At 34.2% G+C, this 22,493-nt stretch overlaps 1 protein-coding gene across 1 annotated transcript in view; it reads right to left on the bottom strand.

The window, feature by feature from the left end:
• The window catches only part of LOC108577684 (inositol-trisphosphate 3-kinase A), a 41,829-nt gene extending 20,969 nt beyond the window's left edge, over nucleotides 1–20,860 (bottom strand). The window contains exon 1 of the mRNA XM_017940874.1: nucleotides 20,125–20,860. Coding sequence (XP_017796363.1) covers nucleotides 20,125–20,241 — 117 coding nt within the window. The 5' untranslated portion in view covers nucleotides 20,242–20,860. The remainder of the gene's footprint in view (nucleotides 1–20,124) is intronic.
• Between the last annotated feature and the right edge of the window lie 1,633 nt (nucleotides 20,861–22,493).

The raw sequence follows: 22,493 nt of genomic DNA, 5'->3' as shown, positions 1-22,493 counted from the left end.
ATGGATCATGTGAGACCAGTTTTTTGATAGTCTGTCGAGTGTGCCAGAGATCATTGGTCTCTGCGCTTGAATCTCTGATTTGCTTGTGTCCGCAAAATATTTACAAAAGGCAAGTTGCAATGGTATATATACAGCACTTATGTAATTGATATGGTACTTTATTAATATGTTTGTAATATACAATACGAGCTTGATTGCGATAAGACTGTTGGAATACTAAGTTCATTTGACTCTATTTACACAAACACATATACAGTGGAGGACAAAAGTATTCATGCACCCTATAAAACGGAATAACATTTTTAAAATTGGGCCAAACGACTTGAGTTTTTTTGAGAACTTGGAAAGATTAGGTTTACTAGATGACGTGTAGAAAAAATTTGGAAAAAACTGCAATTAGTCGGAATCGCGAAGAAAATATTATTTCGCGAAGTAAATTTTTATAGCTTTTTTATCTGAGCTCGTAAGGAAAATTTAAAAAATACGTTTTGTAGATCTATGCTGAAAATTTCATCGAAATCAGTTAACGTTGCTATGAGCTACAAACGGTTAAAGATTGTGAAAATCGCACTATTTCACGACTTTCGGCCTATAACTGTAACAAATTTGAAGATTCTTTCGATGCTTGCCGCTTGTTTCTCCATCCACCGATTTCGATGAAATTTTCAGCGTGCGTATAATTGACAAAGATTGTGAAAATCGCACTATTTCACGACTTTCGGCCTATAACTGTAACAAATTTGAAGATTTTTTCGATGCTTGCCGCTTGTTTCTCCATCCACCGATTTCGATGAAATTTTCAGCGTGCGTATAATTGACATAGATCTACAAAACGTATTTTTTAAATTTTCATCACGAGCTCAGATAAAAAAGTTGTAAAAAGCGACCTTCGCTATTTTCTCCGCGATTCCGACTAATTGCAGTTTTTTCAACAAATTTTGTACACGTCATCTAGTAAATTAATTTTTCTAACTTCTCAAAAGAAACTCAAGTCGTTTCGCCTAATTTTAAAAAAGTTATTCCATTTTATAGGGTGTATATATACTTTTGTCCTCCACTGTACATGCATGACAGAGAAGGTTTCCTTTCTTACAATTTGTCACGTTCCTATAAGAGATACGTATGAGCCACTCGAAAACCAAAATGATTAACTCCATTTTTTCTCTTCCAATTTTCGTATCAAAGGACATGCTTGTTGCTTAATTTTTCATAAATAAAACAAATTTAATAAATTATATTTTATGGAGTTAGTCACTTTGGCTTCTGAGTAGCTCATATACTGGAGAGTCCCCTAATGATGTAGTTTTCAAAAAAATATTGACAAGTATTTTTCTTTATGTGTAGAAAACAGCCCTCAAAGCTGAGCACGTATACCGAACATATTTTATGGAATACATATCTCGGAAATAATTACATTAAGTTTAGAAAAATGATTCAAATGTGGAGATTCCTTGTTTTTAAAGAAGGAATTCTGTTATGTAAACAGCTTTTGAAGAATTTATTTGTTTAAATAATATATTAAAAACTAAGATATTTTTTAATTTTCGCCGCACAATATTAATCCAGTATTATGTAAATTTACTTTTATTTTAATAAATTGGAATTTTGATTTTCGACATAATAATGAAAATTATTATATTCGTAATTTTCATACACTCTGCGTGAGGTAGAGTGAGGTCGTAAGGCACACATACGTGGTCGTAAAAATTGTAAAAATTATAAGACTACTTTATTACAGTGTGTTATTACTATTTTACTATTTTTTGGAATAGCTAAAATTAATATTCAATCTCGCACGTCGTATTTACTTATCTATCGGCGACATGAAAGGTTTATGGCCGCTAATTAATTCCTCTAAGGAAATTTGTAATAAATTAGATGACGTATCTTGACATGAACAGTAATTCCAATTTATTTGTTACGTTGTGTATGAATTTAAGATAGGAGAATGGAAGGAATAAATACGAAAAAAGGAGCGTAAACAAGAATAAAGAAAGTATAATAGCAGCAGGAGCGATTTCAGTAGCGATTATCATGGCCGTATGTTTACTATCGGAAGGTATTTAAGTACATACATAAATCTATTTATCAGGATAAGGGAGGTGTGTTTCTTAAGTCTGAGTGTATGGGGTTACTTGAGTGGATTAGTTTCGAGGTCAGTGAATTTTCACAAAGTATAAGTTGCTGTGATTTTTGATTTCTTCTGTGATTGTTGTGTCGTGCAAGTCGCGTTCCAAATGTTCACTGGCGCACAATTACCCGCCAAATTAATATTGGCTATCGTATTCAGAATCCGTTCCTTCGAACGTTGCGAAAGGATAAAAAATGTCTTCATTCGTATGGTTGTGAAATGAACGTTTCGAATGAATGTACGACTCGAGTACTTGCGAACGAATGAATTTTTTGCCCCGGACGATGGACAGACTCAAGACTGTGCGTACGAATGTTAGCTCGAACGTTAGCTACCGAACGTGAGTATCGAGCACTGGTGAACGAATGAATGTGTGTCTCGAGAACGAACCGACGAATTACTCGATTTTTTGGGGAGTCCGATCGTGGCTCCTCCGTGAATGCAAGAAGGCACGCTGAAAGGTTTGCCACGAAATTACAAATTACCAATCAAAGTGCCTCTTGAGTGTCGCGCACCCCTCCAGTGCGCCCTTAGCGCGCTTTTCCTTGGAAGGAGTGGAGCGATACCTGCGGGTACGTGAAGTCTTCGATATCTTTCAGTGACGTGTCGATAATTCCCGCCAGGTCAACCCTCGACCGAGAGTATCCTTACATGCACGTGAAGATTGACCCTTCAGAAACACCGGGTTTATGGCGCGTCTTCGGCTCTTGAGGACGCAGAAAAAGAAAAATTCTAAAGCCATTGTTCGGAAGAAGTTAATTATTTTTCGCGATGCTACGAAGCGTCTTGCTCTTAAAAATAGCCTTGCCTGTGCGAGCGTGTCATAAACTTGGTCAACAAAGATCCCACGTGTTCCGTTCTTGCACGACGGAACAGTGATTGTATATATGTAGGTATTTCTAGGTCGCTGTGGATTATTTTGATTGGGATGTACCATAGTGCGTTAAATATAGTCCAAAGGATTTTTGATCGAAATCTTTGCAAAAATTTGATATTTGAAATGCTGGCTGTTGTATACAGGGTGGAGCACGTAACAGGACCTAATCTAACCCACTTCGATTAGTACGTAAGCAATAATTTCAACGAAAAATGTTTCAGATAAAAGTTTAATGGCTTCAAGGGGGACATAATTTGACGTGATTAGATTTTTTTGTAGGAGGATGCGTAGAGGACATATGTATGAAGGTCAAGTTGAAGGACCTGTTCATGTAAAAAAATCATTAGTTTAGGGGATATTTTAATTTCAATTATTCGAAATGTCATAACTGGAATGACAGTGATAAGTCTCAAAGTAATAACTTGGGCAAAAATTGCTACAGATGAAATCTGCATGGTTCGAACGGGACCAGATGGTGAATTATTCGATTTATTCCTATCACTCGTATTTTTCGAAATTCCGTCATCTTCAATTTTTTAAATGGAAGTTAACTTTTTTGTAATAATAGTAAAACAAATTCAGTGATGTGTATTACGATGGTCATTAAATAATTTTTAAAGAAATTCCACCAATTAACGTATATATCCGAAAACTGGTGCCCCCGAAAAGAGTACTTATGTGTCTAACGTAAGCATATGGCCAAAAAAGGACAGACGGAAACGGTGGCTGTCGATTTTTAGTGATATGCTTTTTTACATTTCTGTTAGAAATGTTTGGGCTGGGTAAGCAATTTTTTAAAGCACAGAAACCTATGTTTATTATTTAGGAATAACAAAAGAACTTTTCTAAATCTTAAAAAATATTGATACATTTCCTGAGGTTACCTTTACAATAATAGTTTACTGTATTTGAGTATTTTGGAAACTAACGTCCTAAATGCTTATATTGTGCGTCAACCTTGGTAAAAAGACAACCCTGGTAATTTTTTCACTTTCTCATTCTTTTATCAGCATGCGACATTACCGATGGCTGGTTCAAAACCACTTATCTATCAACACCAAAACTTTCTCTCAAGCAGAGAGAATCTGTGACCGTAAACTAGCGCGCCAACCTGTTTTCCGCTCATTTGCACAGGCATACGCGTTAGAATCTTCAGGTTTCCTTGGTCAACCTGTATACATAAAAGTGCCGCGTTAGGCCCAATGTTCACGATGCGTCGCGTCAGAGATTGGGCCTAAGGCCCAACGTTAGCAAACAGTGGATATCTGTCGACAAAGCGTCATCGTTACGCTACCGTTGCGACATGCATTTGTCGTGACGCCTAGCATACGTTGCCACGAAACGTAAGGCCCATCTTCGTAATTGACGCAAACCTTGCTGTACGCTTCGTGAATAGAAGCCGCCCACATCTCATACGCTACGCAACACCGAAGCGTACAGCAAGCGACATTTCGCCGCGAACGCATCTCTGACGCGACTGACTGACAAGGAGACGGCACGGTCGACGGGAAACGGATTTTCCTGAAATTTGCAGTATTTGAAGATGTCGTCTCCAAGTTTAATTTGCCATTCGATATTTTCTTTTTTTCTTTCAATTGACACCTACCTCAATTTTAAGCGTAAAATTTATGAAATCTGCGCCAATGAACAGTTATTTTTATTTTTTAAATAGAAAATGCATGTTTTTTGAAAAAATTATTGTTTCCCATAATTAATAAAGAGAATGTGCAATAATAAAGTAAATATAACATTCTGTATTATTTTTATGTTCGATATTTTCCCAATGTCCACAAATAAAAAACATGCATTTTCTGTTTAAAAAATAAAAATAACTGTTCATTGGTGCAGATTTCATAAATTTTACGCTTAAAATTGAGGTAAGTATGAATTGAAAGAAAGTGAGACGTAGCCACCTCATACGCTACGCGTACGCTTCTCTGACGCGACGCATCGTGGACATTGGGCCTAAGGCCCAACGTTAACTGAACGTGGCTCGGGACCATATCTGGCCAGCTATCAAGGGAGGTAAAAGATCCCGAGTATGTTTCTTCTCCATTAAGTACGAGTGTGATACAGATACCTAATACGAAATATCGAGGTAGAAGACTCATTCTATGACGCCAGTTGTAAGAACTGGTGGAGATAGCGATGGTCAGCTAACAGGGCAAAATTCCGATCAGCTAACGCAACACTTCTGTATCTTCATAAGATATAAAACGAAGAAAGGATATTGCTGCCAGAAGTGAAATAAAGATCGCGTTATAAAAATAGATACGCCTATGATGGTGACCTATTGAACCGCTACATACACAGGTCTCCCTTTGTAGGTTTCGTCAGTGTGGAAAATCTACGCGACCGGCCAATACATTTAGCCCCGACTATAGGTTAATGCCCATCTACTGTATATGTACTTGAATAAAACAGCGCGAAATTATTCAACAATATTCAAAGTGAGTTAGCAATAAATTGACCTAAGCATTGCGCTGTCTGCAATATTTAAGTAAGACTAGCTCGCGATATTTGACTGTAACCAACACGGTTTAGAGCAATTAACCGTTTCACTTAAGTTGGCACATATCGTGCAACAATACAACTACGTCAATCCGACCTTCCATAAGAGGAAGCGCAGGAAGTTGCGCAACCATATACAGGTTCTTCTTTACAACTGACTGAGCATCGAAAAATTGAATTACCGAACCTTCTGAAAGATATACTGCTGATTGTCAGAAGAGAAATGTTTCAACAAGATGAAGCTCCACCATGTTATACAACGGTAACGCATATATTATTAAACAAAAATTTTGAAAATAGAAGCATAATTTCGTACCGATTCATTTTGTAACAATGTCCCGGTTTCCTCATCTTTTACTACTTGACTCTTTTTATGATAATATGTAAAAAAAAAAAAAAAGTAACGTTTAAACGACCTGAAAGCTAACACGAAGCCAAAAATAGGAATGACAGACTCAATAATTTATGTATCGATACGAAATGTTTAATTATCGTCTTTTTGCAGAAGATGAATGAAAATCAACTCTAACGCACATGTAAAAGCTCTTGTGATTTATAAAATTTCAGGCAAGAACGATTAACATTGATTGCGTAGGTTTGGAGATATCGAAATGTTTCTATTTGTGTAAATCAGTTTGTATACATTCAGAATCCAATAGCTGAAATTAATGCACTTTTATTTCAACTCTTTAACTTCAATTTTTCTGTATTATCAGCATTAGATATAAGGTTTTATAGAGCGAAAAAAATGCATAATAAATGTAAAATCATTTCACGAGTAATCTTACTTTGACTAGGTGTCGATGTAACACCTGAAAGCAGTATTACGCAATGGCATTTCAAATACAAGAATCTAATAAATACATACACAAGGTGTCTCAGCATAAGGCAAACACCTCTATATCTCCTTTGTTTTTAATGACATTAGAAATGTTTAAAGCATAATTTGATTAGTTTCGAAGCAGAAATGCCATAAAAGGAAAATGTTTTCTTACGATCTTTTTCTCAATTTTTTCAAGGCCGCTAAGGTTTTCATTTTCTATTGCATTTCGTAGCGGCCGTTGAACCGCAAATCGTGACATTTGCAGAAACAGAAGTTTCACATCTCGAAACTTGCAGTTAATACACAGGTCTCTGACGGATTTCCAAACTCATTTTCTTCGAAAACTATAATAAAGCTAGACAATGCTTGCGAGAAGCTATACGACTGTAGAAAGAATGATTTTCTGCCCGTAAAAGACACGGTGACCACGGTTATCACATCAGGAACAACCGAAAGAGTCTCATAATTCGTGATTGCTGATTTTAGAAAGTGTATCGCTGCCAATGGATATCACTTTGAACATTTATAACGCAAACAGTAAGTTCACGTACTATTCCGTCCGTACGTTTAAAAATTGTTTCAACGAACGCACGTGTGTAATACAGGTTGCCCCAAAAATCGTGGTACAATCGGCCTGGTGGTGATTTTACGTGCAAAAATAAGTTCAAAAAGAAACAATAACCTTTTTTTCATTTAAAGCTTCGTTTTTGAAAAGTTTGAAAATCTGTCAAGTACCCGTGTAAACTGTAAGTTTCGAGGTATGAAACTTCTGTTTCTGACATCATTTTGAGCATTTATAACGTAAACAGTAAGTTCGTATACCATTCCAACACTGTTTTGGAATTTGATCATTTTTTTGGTGTTTAAGATCATCTCGGTGTCATAACTCAGACATATTGCAAATTTAAAATTGTATAAATCAAACTTAACTAAAAATTAAAACACTTAATAAAGTAACCCCACAAACATAAAACCCGTAAACGAAAGCAACATAGATAAACCCAAAAAAAAACTAAAATAATTACTAAAAAAAAAAGAATATAAAATAGGCTTTTTCATCCTAGGAAAATAACCAACCAAAGAATAACTAAAAAAACCAACATAAACCCAAAGAACTATAACAGAACTAAATGTATAAACAAAAACAAAAATATAATAAAAAATCGAATTATACAAAAAAACACTAATAATAATCCATTTCAAGAAAAAACAACAAAACGGCGGAAAACCAGAATATCCTAAAACTAAACTAACATACATAAACTTCATTATACGACTAAAAGAAACATTTAATAAACTAGATAAATCATTAATATTTAAAAATTTTTTTTAGAACACAACAAACAAAAATAAATTAAATAAAATAAAACAAAAATAGACATAAGCTCAAAATCAAATAATCCAACAATAAAAATAAAAGAACTTTGAATAATTGATGTAGAAGCCATAATACTCTTATAATACTCAGAATTTTCCTTCCACGAAACTATTCGAATTGTGCTTTAAACATTTTCAATATCATTAAAAACAAACGAAATATTTTGATGCTCGTCTTATACTGGCGCACTCTGTATAATCATAAACATAAAATTACAATAGAAAACGTTTTTCAAAGCATATGCGAAAATTTACTCTCAGAATGCTTTATATTGACGTAATTAAATGATTGTTCCTTTTTTTTTTTGGTTTTATAAAATACCCTGTATATTTATACATTTGATAAAATAATAAGCACAATATTATTATTATCAAGGCTTTTGGGTGTAAGTTGTGTCAGGCATGGAAAGGGCATTCCGTCGTTTCGTAAGCATTGCAACTTACTTCATCACAGATGTGAGCACAGTGAGCACTGAATACTCTTTCCTGAATACTCTTGAAAGCTTCAGTAATAATAATTATGCTCCAGGCCGTGAAAGCCTTAAATTCTTGAAATACAATATTGTATAAATAAACTGGATAAACAAAACAGAAAAGTGCTGAACTGTATAAGCAGTGGAACAAACAACATGCATTAACATCGCGTCTTGTGCGCTTACTAAATTATTACATTCTCCACGATTGACGTCGCCTATTGCGTAGTAAAAGTATGCACCTTAATATACATATATAAATAAACTGAATTTTGATACGGAAAAAATATGACTCGTGTACATTGCACCCGATTCGTACAAAAATTTTGATGGTATTTAAAGTGAAATGTTTTCTCGAGCAGAACTTTTCTGTTGCTAAATGTATATCCGCAGATGTCGATCACTTGCAATTAAAATTGCACTTGCAATGAACAGGTTGTGCGATTGAATGTATTGAGCGAAAAATAAGTTTTTTATTTTTTAATTATTGGGCCATAATTTATTATCCAGGGAGTGGTCGAAATGTTGGTAGCAGCAAAAGGAATGTGATTCCTTATGCAAATACAAATTGAGGATGGAACAAAATTTCTTTGCCTAGGACTTGGTTTTCGAGAAAATCGATTTTAAACAGCTTTTGCATGGGTATACAACTCTTACAAACTCATCATTCCTGTGATATTCTTTTACGTTCAATTTTTCGTAACCAGTAAGGATTCTTCACTGACCAATAGTGCATATTATGTAAATCAACACTTTCAGTGTTAGTAAAAATAGCCTCATTGGTGTATAATATGAAAGAGGAGTAGTTTGAATCAATTTGTAACTGTTTTAGAGTCTATAAACAAAATCCATGCCGTTAAAGTTGCGCTGAAAGCTGATATGATACGGATGAAATTTACGACGAGCGAGTATTCATGATACACTGTGTCTGCTGGTCCCAGAGTAACATTCAATGTGTCGTACTCTAATCTGCGGGTCATGATTCATCATTGCAAAAACATTAATTTCATTGTCTCCACTAGTTACGTAGTTTTCACGACCGCTCTTACAAATTTCACCGATTTTGTCGATAAATGAAAAGTATACCTACTTGTTGTTTGAATGAGAATTCCATATTGACAACCTTATGATCACTGAGTGAGAAACTTATTAATACTGAGAGTTGACGAAAGTTTAACAATGTCATTTCACGATATTTACTATTTACTGTAGAACGTGCCGAAGAACGTGCTTCATAGTGAAAGTAATAGGATGGAAAATGAATATCTCAGAAACGGTGAGTTTTACGACAAATGTACCTTAGTACTGTGGCGGGTACGTCGTCGTCAACAGACCCTTACCGAACCTCGTTCTATTCTTCCACAGGTGAGTTTTACGACAAATGTACCTTAGTACTGTGGCGGGTACGTCGTCGTCAACAGACCCTTATTGAACCTCGTTCTATTCTTCTACGCGAACCTTCCCTTTTCCAACTCCTTCAGATTTTAGTTTCCGTTCTTTTGTCTCTCCCCGGGTTAAGACTTGCCTTCGTCCTCGAGTGGCCTAAGAAACGCACATTTGGCATCCAGGTTCGCACGAGGACGAACGGCCCCGCTTTCTACGAATTTTCCGTTTTCACCACTTTCTCCACTTCTACCTTTATCTATCGCTACTCCTGTCTCCCTGTCCTAACGATATAAAAACCCGGTACGCCTACACCTCCGGACAGTTTGTTCCTTTACCGACCATCGCGACGTACCCGCCGAACCGCTGCCGCCGGGACAAGTAACAAAATAAACGATTGTATTTTCTGGACCAATTGTACGCCGACCGTACACTTATACTTTAATAAATTGAGGTGAAAACAGGGTAACGACGTTCCTCACCCACCTCAGTACTTTTACACTCGAAATTCGTTATTCTATTGTAAGAAATGCGAGATTCCGGCGGCGAAGTGGTGGCCTGGACTTTGTAACCCAGGAAGAGAAAGCGCGCGGGTACCTGAGGGTGCCATAAACTAAGCCCTTTCCCCGGAAAGTCGAACGAGGGGGCTCCAACGGTTTTTCGGAGCAACGTGGGATACGACGCGGAAAGGACATTCTGGAAATAGCCGTCGAGCGAGACGGACGCCGGAAACCTTAAGAATCGCTTAGGAATACAGAATAAATTATTTTTGGGATACCACACTATCCTGACTTTAATTCTTTGTTTTCAAGTGGTGCTTACACTATCTAATTGGACCATTATAAGAATCGCTTAGGAATACAGAATAAATTATTTTTGGGATACCACACTATCCTGACTTTAATTGTTTGTTTTCAAGTGGTGCTTACACTATCTAATTGGACCATTAAAAAAAAAAATTAACCTTCAGATACCTGCGCTTCATCCTGTAAAAAGGAACTGTTGTCGTTGTGCTACATATGGCTTTCTTGCAACCATGCGACTTTTCTAATGTTTTCACTTAGTACTTGAAATAATGGAGATATTTGAGGTGGACAGAGTTGGCGTGACACATATTTTGACCCATTAATTATTATTTTCTAGATAGTACTTTCTATTATAAACGAAAATACATGTAAATAGGTAGTTATGATAAAAAAAAAAATGAAAATTTGCGACCACGAAATAAATTTTAGCTAACAGTATATGAAGTTATTTGGATAAATACTTGGAGTACATTTTTTTTACCCATCAAACTGCAGAAGATTAGATAGGCTATTTAGGTAAATTAAAATGCAAATAACAAGTAGGATCTTATTTTGTATTAATAAATTGAAGGACATAAGAAACTATACCCTTTGTAACACATGCTGGATTAAATTGAATTGCTAAGGTAATATAATTTTTTCATTAATTTTTGTAAAATGTTTCTTTTACGCAACTTTGAGGATTAACGGGTTAACGATAAAAACGGGTAAAGGACAACTTATTACGGCTGAATAGCGAAAAGGAATTTCATGACTTCGAAATGAGAAGATGACGTCAGTCGAGACTATTTTGTCAAATAGCTGAACGCATGGCTGTGCCAATTAATGCTTTCTACAAAGTAATAAAAAACGTGGAAAACCTAGACAGCTCTTAAAATGAAATTAGTCCTATCAAATTACGAAAAGGTATACCCCGTATAAGTAGATCGTGCGATACATGGCGTTTCTGAATAGATTGGCATAGAATAGCAGTGGACACTCACTCAGATTTTTGTCAAAGTTGTTGTGAAATTTGATGTTCACGCAACAGGTTATCGTCTAAATATGTTTGTACTAATGAGACGAATTGCCCACTCGCCTTTTCCCATAGAAGATCTGCGATAGCGGTAAGCATTTGCGAAAAAACATAAATGGAACGAGAATTGTGGAGTAGAATAGCTTTAGTCGATAAATTTAAGTTTGATCGTTTTGGATCAGATGGCAAATTTTCTGAATCGAAAAAGTTTTATTGAAAATGTGTCAAATTCATCGTTAAAGAAAACGGTGAATTGGTTATGATTTGGGAAGCAATGACCATAAATGGCGTTAGTATTCAGAATGAGTCACGCAATTGGGCCGGGTTATATCTCGTGTTTGGTCACAGATAGAGAAAAGTTGAATGATATAAGAAGGTCTATCTTCCTACGACTTCCATTTTTTCCTAAGTACAACGATGTATGTAAAAAATGCAAATGCACTTTTTTCTTAGATGGAACTATTTTTTTCTTTTTTACATAGATTGATTCTTAGGAACATTCTACGTATAAAAGTATTGGGGTACAATATTGAAGAGTGAATATTTCATGAAGTATTTCAAATTTTTGACAAGACATATGTTTCGTTGAAGATGTCTCATAGATATTAATTGTAAACACTTAACGTAACACATGTTATCGATCAACAACGTTCGACCGCTTGAGGACGTAGACACTATCGATCAATCAATTGATTATCAGTACCGTTCCTCTATTGGGAACACTTTACAACCAGGAGGAACGAAGTACGACGCATGCAGTTCTATCAATTTTTTTTGCAGCAAATAGACGATCAAAATTTTCTTCGTAAAATTTTATGGACAGACGAATGTACATTTACAAATAACAGGATGTTCAACAGACGTAGCAAATACACGTGAGCTAGAGAAAATCTGTCTTGGAAGAAATACGAAACCAAATGCGTTTCAGTATTAATGTCTGGTGCGGTATTTTAGATACTATCATTATTGATCGGTATTCCTTCACTGATAACATATTAAATAGTGAAAGATAACAACACTTTTTAGAATTTACATTTCCTACTCTTTAGAATTTGTACATCCTACTCTTTCTAAATTTTTCATGATGTTCCTCTGCGAATGTAACTGAATATAAAGTACACTACCATTCATAAGTACAGTAAATTCTCCGCAAGTGTCAGTCCGCAAGGAACCTAACCCTGACACTTGTAGAGTCAGGGACTACGTTTCTGAGCCTCGCGCCCGCCTTTGTAGTTTGCCGAACGTAGACAAGGACAGCGAATAAAAGATAAGGATGAAACGTGAGTCGAGGGCGATTTAAATACCAACTTTTTTAATTTTACGTTTTTTTGTACCGAAATTTTTTTTAACATATTGATGAGATTTTTCTGATAAAAATGACATAAAACACGACATAATTTGAACAACATTTACTTATTAACACGTTCACTGTCTGGCGTGACAGTGAATAAGTAAATGTTGTTCAAATTATATCGTATTTGCTATCATTTTCATCAGAAAAATCTCACCAACATGTTAAAGAAAATTTCAGATGAAAAAAAGGAAAATTAAAGAAATTATATTTTTCTATTATGAATTGTCGAGCCGTGAAATCTCGTAAAAGAAACCGAGTGGTGTAGCGTTACACGCTTGACTGACAGGGAGCGAGATAACAGAGGCGCAGCAATGACGCAGCCTAGGCGTAGGACCATCTATACTGACACTTGTAGAATCCAAACTGACTGACACTTGTAGAATCTAAACTGACTGACACTTGTAGAATCCAAACTGACTGACACTTGTAGAATCCAAACTGACTGACACTTGTAGAATCCAAACTGACTGACACTTGTAGAGAATTTACTGTATTAGGACACCCATTACGTTCCTATAAAGAGTATTATATAATTTAAATTACACTTCTTCGTCAAAGTTACACTACAAGATTCCAGACTGAATATTTTTCTGTAGGATCTGAATAATTTTATATTTAGGTTTGCTTCACATTTAGTAAGTGCACTTATGAACGGGAGTGTATATACTACCAACAGGATGATGTACCTGCACATAATGTACGCATTGTGACAGATTATATGTCTACTTATCGTGAAAGATGGTTCGAAACACGTTGTAAAACAGCATGGTCACCACGTTCTCGGGACTTAACTCCTCTTGACGTTCTTTTTATGGGGTTACCTCAAGTTAAGTGTACTTATTCGCGTCCATTTGTGTTTCCATAAATTAGATTACATTGTTCAAATATAAACTGTGACCATAGTGAAAAACATAAAGGAACGATTTATGAAGTGCTTACTATATGATAGCAGAGCATTTAAACACCTTTAATAAACGTCTTATTAACAATTTAAAGTATCTCACGAAATATTGTATTTTTATAAACATTGTACCCTAATACTTTTATACCCATACTGCTCCTGGGAATTGAACTACGTAAAAAAAAAAAAAGAAAAAAATACAGTTCTATTACCAAAAAATGTATTTGCATTTTTTACGAGTATCGTTGCACTTACGGAAAAGTAAAGTCGTAAGAAGACATTTTTCTACTATCTACAGTATAATGGATTAATATGTTTACATAGGTATTTTGAAAAATGTATTATTACCTTACGTTATTAGTAATTTATGCGGCCGTTAGATCATTCAGTGGACTATAACTCCCACGAAGCGAAACAATTGTTATAGGACAATAAAGTTACTATTATGAAATAGTCGGTTGAATTGCAAGATTGAAATTCAACTAAAATGTTATAGGTTCTGTTGAAAAAGCAACACACATAGCATATCCAAAAACCATCAAATCTAAATAATTTACTCGATATCATTCGTAAAGCATAGGAGGAAGGTCGATATTAATCAGCGAAGCAACAAGAAAGTAAAGCAACAAAATATTAAGTACATTCGTAGTAAATATCTGTGAAACGCAATAATAATTACCATTATCACTTAAATAAATATTATATGTTAATATTAAATTGTATTCCTGTTTCTTTCTTCGCTTATAATATGTACGATTTATTTCTAAGTTAACATTAGATATGTTAATAAAGTAAATGTTCACAAAATTCCGAAATGTACACAACAATATACTTTAAGTTGATCAGTAAAAAAATCATTTCAGTTAACTTGTAGGAAGTGGATGTAGGTACTTATTTGCTGCTTGTACAAATTTTCGTTCTTCTGATTTTCATCTTATCTTTATGAAAATAGTACCAATGAAATGGTGAAATTCTCCCGATGAAAATGATTCTAAACGCGATTCAAATTGGATTAGATCTACCAGTAAACAATTCAAATATCTTGGATAGTGAAAATGAGACGTACGACAATTTTTAAGGGTGATTTAAATCTGATTACTGTTTAGTCCAGTCCGATTTATATCTTGTTTGACCTGATTTTCATCGGGCCGAATCTGATCAATCCATTGGAACTATTTTTATAAAAGTAGGATGAAAATGATAGAAATTCAAATTTTCGTCAATAGCTTCTCATTGTAACGTGCGCGGTACATATCCCTTTCAAGTGCTACGTCTCTCTTACGCTATATCTATTCTCGTGCAGTTTTATATAAGAGCACGTATACGTTCGCCTGTTTCCCCCCCCTATACTTCTCTGCAATTTGTCTAAAGAGACATTTGGCAAATTGTTGCAATAGTTGGGATTGGTAGCATGAGAATGGACCTCCATTGAGATGCCATTACAGGATGTTTATAGCCTGTTTTTTCTATTCTGGTATTAGGTCGGATGGGTGTTTCCTCTTTAGCCACCTAATGCTACGTGCTTCGTACACGTTTGCTGCTAGCTGACTCAGATACACCGCGATTCTATCCTTGTATCATTTTGCAAAGCTGTGGCGTATACGTAGGTGTGTGTGAAAAATTCTATTCAAAGCTGCTAAACTCAACTCAGGGCTAAACAGGGCAACACATTGGGCCCTTACTATGGCCTCAAATCAAATTGAACATGTTTTTTTAAAGATCGCGAATTACGACCACAGTTTACAGAATTGCGATCACAATTACGACACATTACGATTCACTCAAGAGAAAAGATATCACGATCACGGTCGTGAATGAAGTTAAATTACGACCGTGATCGTGATTCTGCGATCACTGTGATAAATCAGCGTTAGTGATTTTTCACGCCATCTCTACTTACTATAGATCCTACCGAATGGCAGAGAGGTCCTAATCTATATGTATAACTCGACACAATCAAATCATTGCCAAAAGTTTATCGACATTTATTTCGAATATCGCTCCTTTCAAACGTTTTCTCGTTTTGTCGTGCAAAATATGTCGATGTGAAAAGTGTTTAATATAATTTTCACTGTTACAAACAATCTTGCGGCAAGTTTTATTTACAAACGTCCATCCAAGGGTGTAGATTTACCCTCTGAAGCCACGAAAATTACTCTTTGTACACCCTGCACATGTATTTCTCCTTTTTCTTTTTATTCTTACGAGAAACAGAGTTGCACGAAATTAACGGATTAATACGAATGCGTTGCTTGATCCTCGTGATAAAATGGTCCTTGAAGTAGTTATCGAGTACCGCCTTGAATTTATTCATCTGCCGTGAGTGAAGGTCGAGTCTGTTCAAATCCCAAAAGTTTATTCGCGATTTGGATTTCTCTGAAACCATTTTCGATCGAATTCACACGAAGCTACCTGGTATTATTTGTATTGTATTATCGACATTCCTGAATAAATACATACAAATAATACGCAGATTATGGATACACTTAATTAGAAATAGAGGTTTTGTCTTCAAATCGCAAGGAAAAACAGTAAATTGAAAATACAAGGTCAGTTTGAAGAGTTTAATTTTACTCCTAGCGTAACATTGGTAACGGAACTGTTGGTTTTCTAATCGTTTGAAGTCCGAACAGATTTTCTGTTCAAATGTTAAGTGATTTGGTAAAACAAATAAGTTACAGAGATAAATTTTTTTCGAAATCAGCAAAATTAGCAAGTTCATTTAAGTAAAATTGATATCTTTGAAACAAAGGGAACAATACAGAATATATCACGGATATATCACGTTTTTTAACAATAATTTTGCAATAACAATATCCGCACGTTTTGAGTGAGAGTAACGAAAAAAAAAAAAAAATCAACATTGAGCGCTGCCACCAGGGTCGTATTTATATCTACTTTTCGGGGTCCTAGGCGCAACATCATTACGAGGCCTCAAAAAGGGACAAGTTTACTTCAGTTAATCTTTATACACATTTTTTTAAGCTTTTTGAAAATAAAAGTCGACATTTTCATGATAACTCATTTTAACAAAATAAAAATAACGCAACATTGGTATACATATAGTTGCTTAAAAATAAGTATTTTATTTTGCAACTGTAACTAGGCTGTTTTTAATATTGTTATTTGCTAGGAGTAAAGGTTTTAAAATGTGGTCCCTTAGAGTGTGAGGCCCCAGCATGCGCCTTATGGTAAATACGACCCTGATCGTCGCACCCAATGTGCCGCCTTGTGTGCTAGCGTCGACTGTGCGTCGACAGCATGTATGTATATCGATCAGTCGCCGTCGCGACATCAAAAGGCGGTGCCGTTCCCGTGCGACAGATCACTACCGCCACGATCCTCTGTTGATGCGAAAACAGCGTGTGTGTGCGTACCTGGTTACCATTGAATGACTACGAATCGGTGTCACACGGCCTCTTATGATTTTCGGCTGGCAGCGTACGTGTTAAACGTGGAGTGCTTATGGTAATTTAATTAAGATAATAATTTGACGATAAAATGAATTATAACTTAATTTTCTAATAGAATAAAACCATTGATGATTTTAATTGCACTAAGAACCTAATTCTAGATTTCTCTTTTCTTCGTCAAATTTTATTTCCTTCGTACAGTTACATATTCATTTCTTATAAACCATAAATTAATTTTTCTACATATTCGGTAGCAACAAACTCTATTGTTCTGTTTTTAATGAAAAAAAAAAAAATGTGTACAGAAACATCAGGGAGGAAAAATAAAAATTAATTATTGGTAAAGTAAACTAAAGTTGTGCAAACGGCGTGACGCGAAATAAAGAATGATAAATATCGCCGAAGAGAATATAACAACGGGATTAAGAAATGGAACGACATTACTGTTAACGATGCCTTGAGCGAATGTGGATGAATATTTTATCAAAGAATATACATAATTATCACCGTTACTTTCACGTAACAATCACGATTACCTGTCCAAATCTCACCGTGTGATAAATCAAAACGCCTGTATTTGAAACGACTAGATGAGTTAAAGGATTTTCTAAGGGTTCGTTTGAACTCGCAGATATTGGCATACGACGAATTTGGAATTGAATTGTTAATAATGGATAAACATTGTTGCAGACAGGAAGAACGTTAGTAAACTTGAATTACTTTTCAACTTAGATTTGTTAATATTTCCATATCTAGATAATTTAATTGTAGATCATAGATACAACTATTCTTTCCAATTTCGTAATTTAATATACACTGTTGGCCGAAAGTTCAAGTCCGCTATGTATTGCAAGTTAGGCAGGAATTTTCATAAAAATGTGATCAACATCAAAAATTTGTTAACGAATGTTTCAGTACTTAAATCTATCTCAAAGAAGTAAATTGCTATTAATTTCTACGACATTAATTTCAAATCCATGAAAAATCGGTAGCAGATTCAATATTGATGTAAATTGGCAAATGGCCTGAAATTGTGGAAGGTAGTATGTCTGACAATTGTTATCGTCAAAGCGAATTCTTCGCTTATTACAAAAATGTAATTACGCAGGCTGATAATAGTACGCATAATCTGTTGTAAAAAACAACGTACATATGTACTTCATTAAAATATATGAATTTTCATTGAGGAAGAATTTCATTCTATAACAAATATCTTTAATGTCCTTATTGCGCAATAGTTAATTTCATACTTGTTTAGACATTTATTCGTTTATACATTGCATTTGCAAATGTATACAATGACTAAACGAAATACAAATCATTATTTTTTTGACATTTATAAATTATGCACCAATGTGCTGTTTTATCATTTAAAGTAGGACATTAGGTGATCGTGCGTGGCAAAATATCAAGGACTAAAAGTAGCAAGTATTTTAAAAACTATTATTTAAGAAATCGTTAGGAAAAGTTGCTTGTTGCTTACGTTGAAGATTTTGAGGAGATCTTTCAGAATTTAACATGATTGAAAAGTTTAATTTTATTGGTAACTATTATCAATGACGAACATCTTTTTGGTTTCTGATAACCTATGGTGATCATGGACTAATTTTTTCGTTACATTTGAACATCGTCAATAGTGCAATTGTTTAAAATGATTGTTTATTAATAATTCATATAAATCTTATAACATTATTTATTGTACGACGGCTTGGAAAATCCTGTGTAATAGAGTTAAAAAACAAGGTGGTTAACATTAATTTAAAAAAAAAATTTTTAACCAAAAAATTTGTTTTCATTGACATTGATTATCAGTAACCAAGGCAAATTTTCGTAATCGATATAGGTTATCAGCGACCAAAAATATTGTCACTATCAATAATGGTTATCGGTAACCAACAAAAATTTAAATCATTAATAGTAGTTATACATAATCGAAAACGTTTAAGTAGAAAAATGTTAATGATACTTTACCACTTTAAAACTACAGTATTTTTTAAACAATCTCTTTGCGAAAGGTCATGACGTTGTCTTGTACAAGCTGAAAAAGCATTAAAAGCAAATAACCCAATTACGTAATAAATTAGGAAGATTGGGTATTAAAAATCTTTCGATTCTATTGTTCCTTTTTCCATTAATTATCGCTTCGATAAATATTGCAACTATGTAGTTTTTTTTTTTTAACAGAAGTATCCTCAGTTAAAGATGGCGAAGTAGATTAGGTTCTGGTGTTCTGATTTGAGGATCGTGTGTTTCGAAACTCACGATAGAGAGCACTGTTTGAAATGCTTTTTCTTATTTAAATACCTTTCCAATTAATAGTAATCATAAATCGTCAGTGTATAGTATTTTAAATGCTATTAATCATCGTTACTGTTAACCAAAATGATGTTTGTGTAAACAGAAAAGTTAATGAAATTATATTCATTACGAAATTGAAATAAACAACAATAGAATAATAATGCCAATACCCTATCCACTTTAATTAAATAAAGGACCGTTTAGAAGAAAAATTTTGAAGTATTACAATACACGTTAAATTTATCGGAAATTTAATATTAAGTATCTTCGTAATTAATTTTTATTGGTTAAAAATTGTTTGGCTGAAATCAGTAAGCTCACAGCTATTACATCACCTTGTTAATAATAGTAAAGCTCGTTTAAATTTTGAGATATTATGTAGGCAATTATTTTGAATTATTTTGTCTGATTATGCTATTCTGACGCAAATACTTGTTTTATAATTACAACATTACAATGAAAATTCAATTATGTATGTGTGAATGAAACTGTACAGAAATGTTTTGCATGAAAGATAAAAAGAACAGAAAAACAGAGTTTCAATTGCTTGTCTATTTAGTGATTATTTTATTTTGATCAATAATTTAAGCACTATACATAGAATCAAATGTAGCACAATAGCATTTCGCATAATACGATAAGTACTGTGTACCATCGAAATTTCTTGCACTTCGATTAGCGAACGGAGGTAACCACCAAGCTATCTTTATACGAACAATGGATCGAGATGACTAACTATGTAGTAACTTTTGTCAGACGTACCTTATTGAAGTGAGCTTGCAGAAGCCGCTCATATTGGTCAGCTGCTCGGAGACAGAGCCTCGTGGTAAATGCTTCCATTCGTGCTGGTAGGGGCGCGTGGCAAACACTGCTTGACATTATTTCTCTGTTCAGTCTGGCACTCCTCCGGTACACGTATGCACAGTGTGTACAAATAAAATCGTCACTCTCTACGCACGGACGGACACTTTTAAATCGTGATGATCATTTAGACGCAAGCTAACCTCAATCGACGTTCACAAGTTCCTCGTTGGTTATTTTAGGTATGGCTTTCGATTATTTCATCATAATGTCAAACAACGATTTATAAACGAACGGTTTTTACATACTCAGCAAAAAGGGTTATTTGTTTATCAATTCTGTAAACGTTTCTTCATGCCGCTTTTAGACACGCTAATTTCACATCACAGAAACTGAAGCTACATACTTCATGTTGTACTTCCAGTGGAAACTACTCCGAAAGTATGGATTTTGTTTTCACATACTTTATTTCACTTTCACTTGATTCGTGTGTCTTGTCAGTGGAGAAATCGACGTACTGAAGGTTATACCGTTTTAAACGATCAATTCGTACTTTTAAAAACTAGATAATTTCAGCGTAAAAATTTGAAGTAGGATTCAAGAAGCATACGGAATTGTGGATGTTGTATGCGCGCGTTTTAGAGATCAACTACCCTGCAGAGGGAGCTAAAACGCTAACTGTGATTGGTGGAGAGTGAATTCTTGTTAACAAATTAACAGTTGTTTCCTTTTTTCACTTCCACACGAAAGAAACTAATGCACCAACTATCCATTACCGCTTCCTTCCTCAGTGCATACTGAGCGCCAGCGGGAATTACATATAGTTTTATCGTTTCAACGTTCTCCCCTCCATTTCGTGTCGATGTCCGATTCTCGTTCGCGCACATACATATATATGTGCATGCGTGCAAGCATATCCCTAAAACTGGAACCGTGAGTAAAACTATTATTCAGGTCGCAGTTCTATTCCACAGGTCAGCATTACACTAACATTTTTTAATGTAACAAATTTGCATGTTTAGAAAAATAAAATAATACAAATTTCATAGTTTATTGTAAAATAGTTGACTTTCTGTAAAAAGTATAAAGGAGGTTAAAGGAAAGTAATTACTATGGAATATCTTTAAACATTCCGTTCAGAAAATCTAGAGAAGCACATAAATTTCATTTTAATAAAAATTTATATCTTAATTGATACTCATAGTAGTCATCTGTTTTTCATATCTCTAATAATATCTACACTCGTGAAATAATTATGTGATTACACTGTGTGATAACGTTTAATATTAAAATATAGAGGTAAAACTACAAAATTTGTATTATTAACGAAACGCAAAGTTGTATTTCCTAGTGTATAAAAAAAAAAGGAATTTTCTTAGTTTAATGAACTAGAATCGTTTGTTCACTTAGAAAATTATTTTTTCTTCGATGAAATTGGTTTTAAATTTAAGATTCTTTATCAGGGGACATGAATATTAACGCAGATAGACGCTTAAACTTACGTCAATACGGTTTAAATTAGACGCATGCAGTGAAACTGTTATCAACGCATATTTAGATTGTACCGAAATGATCATTCGTGACAGTTTTCTCCTTTTGTTAACCCTTGCACATAAAACGTCTTTTCCACAGCAAATAATTGCTGAAATACTTGAAAATTCGAAATTGAACGCGTAGAAACAAAATAGAATAGAATTTTCTTCAAGACAGTATAAATTCGTAAAAGGCATGGATTATTGAAGCAAAGTATGTATAATTAAAGAAAAAAGTGGGCAAAATTTTGTTTTAGTCTCTAAATACTGTAAAAGTAAAATTGATTTTGTACTGTTCGATTATGATATATAACAATAGATTGAAATTGTCCCTGTTACGATCAAAATAGGTAAAATTAAATTCTACTTTTTATATAGCACATTCAATGCTGTCCGTTACAGTCAGTAATTTGCAAATATATCAAAATATAATGACACTGATCGCGTTCTAAATAATCATCGGAAAGTTCTATTGTTTTATTCTGGAATAAAGTAAACCAAGGTTTTTCCAATGAAACTTTGATTAATTAATCTATGATAAAACATTTACCATTATCTATAATTGGCTTTCTCTTGCGATTAAAATATTCTTAGAATATATTTGCAAATTGATTTTCAACTTTAAAGTTCCTTCCTATTAGCAAATTTTAATAAAAAAAACTCTTACAATTACGTCTTAAATGCCATAATGTTAAACTTGACATGAACATGTTTCATCATAAATTCTAGACAGTAGTATTGGCTAACGAAAATTCATAATTTCAAAATGAGAAATAATCACGAAGTACTTGTACATTT

Source organism: Habropoda laboriosa, unplaced genomic scaffold (genome assembly GCF_001263275.1).
Source record: "Habropoda laboriosa isolate 0110345459 unplaced genomic scaffold, ASM126327v1 scaffold786, whole genome shotgun sequence".
In the NCBI taxonomy this organism is placed as follows: Eukaryota; Metazoa; Arthropoda; class Insecta; order Hymenoptera; family Apidae; genus Habropoda; species Habropoda laboriosa.
The sequence above is the reverse complement of the archived record's forward strand: the minus strand, read 5'-3'. Positions and strand labels throughout refer to the sequence as shown.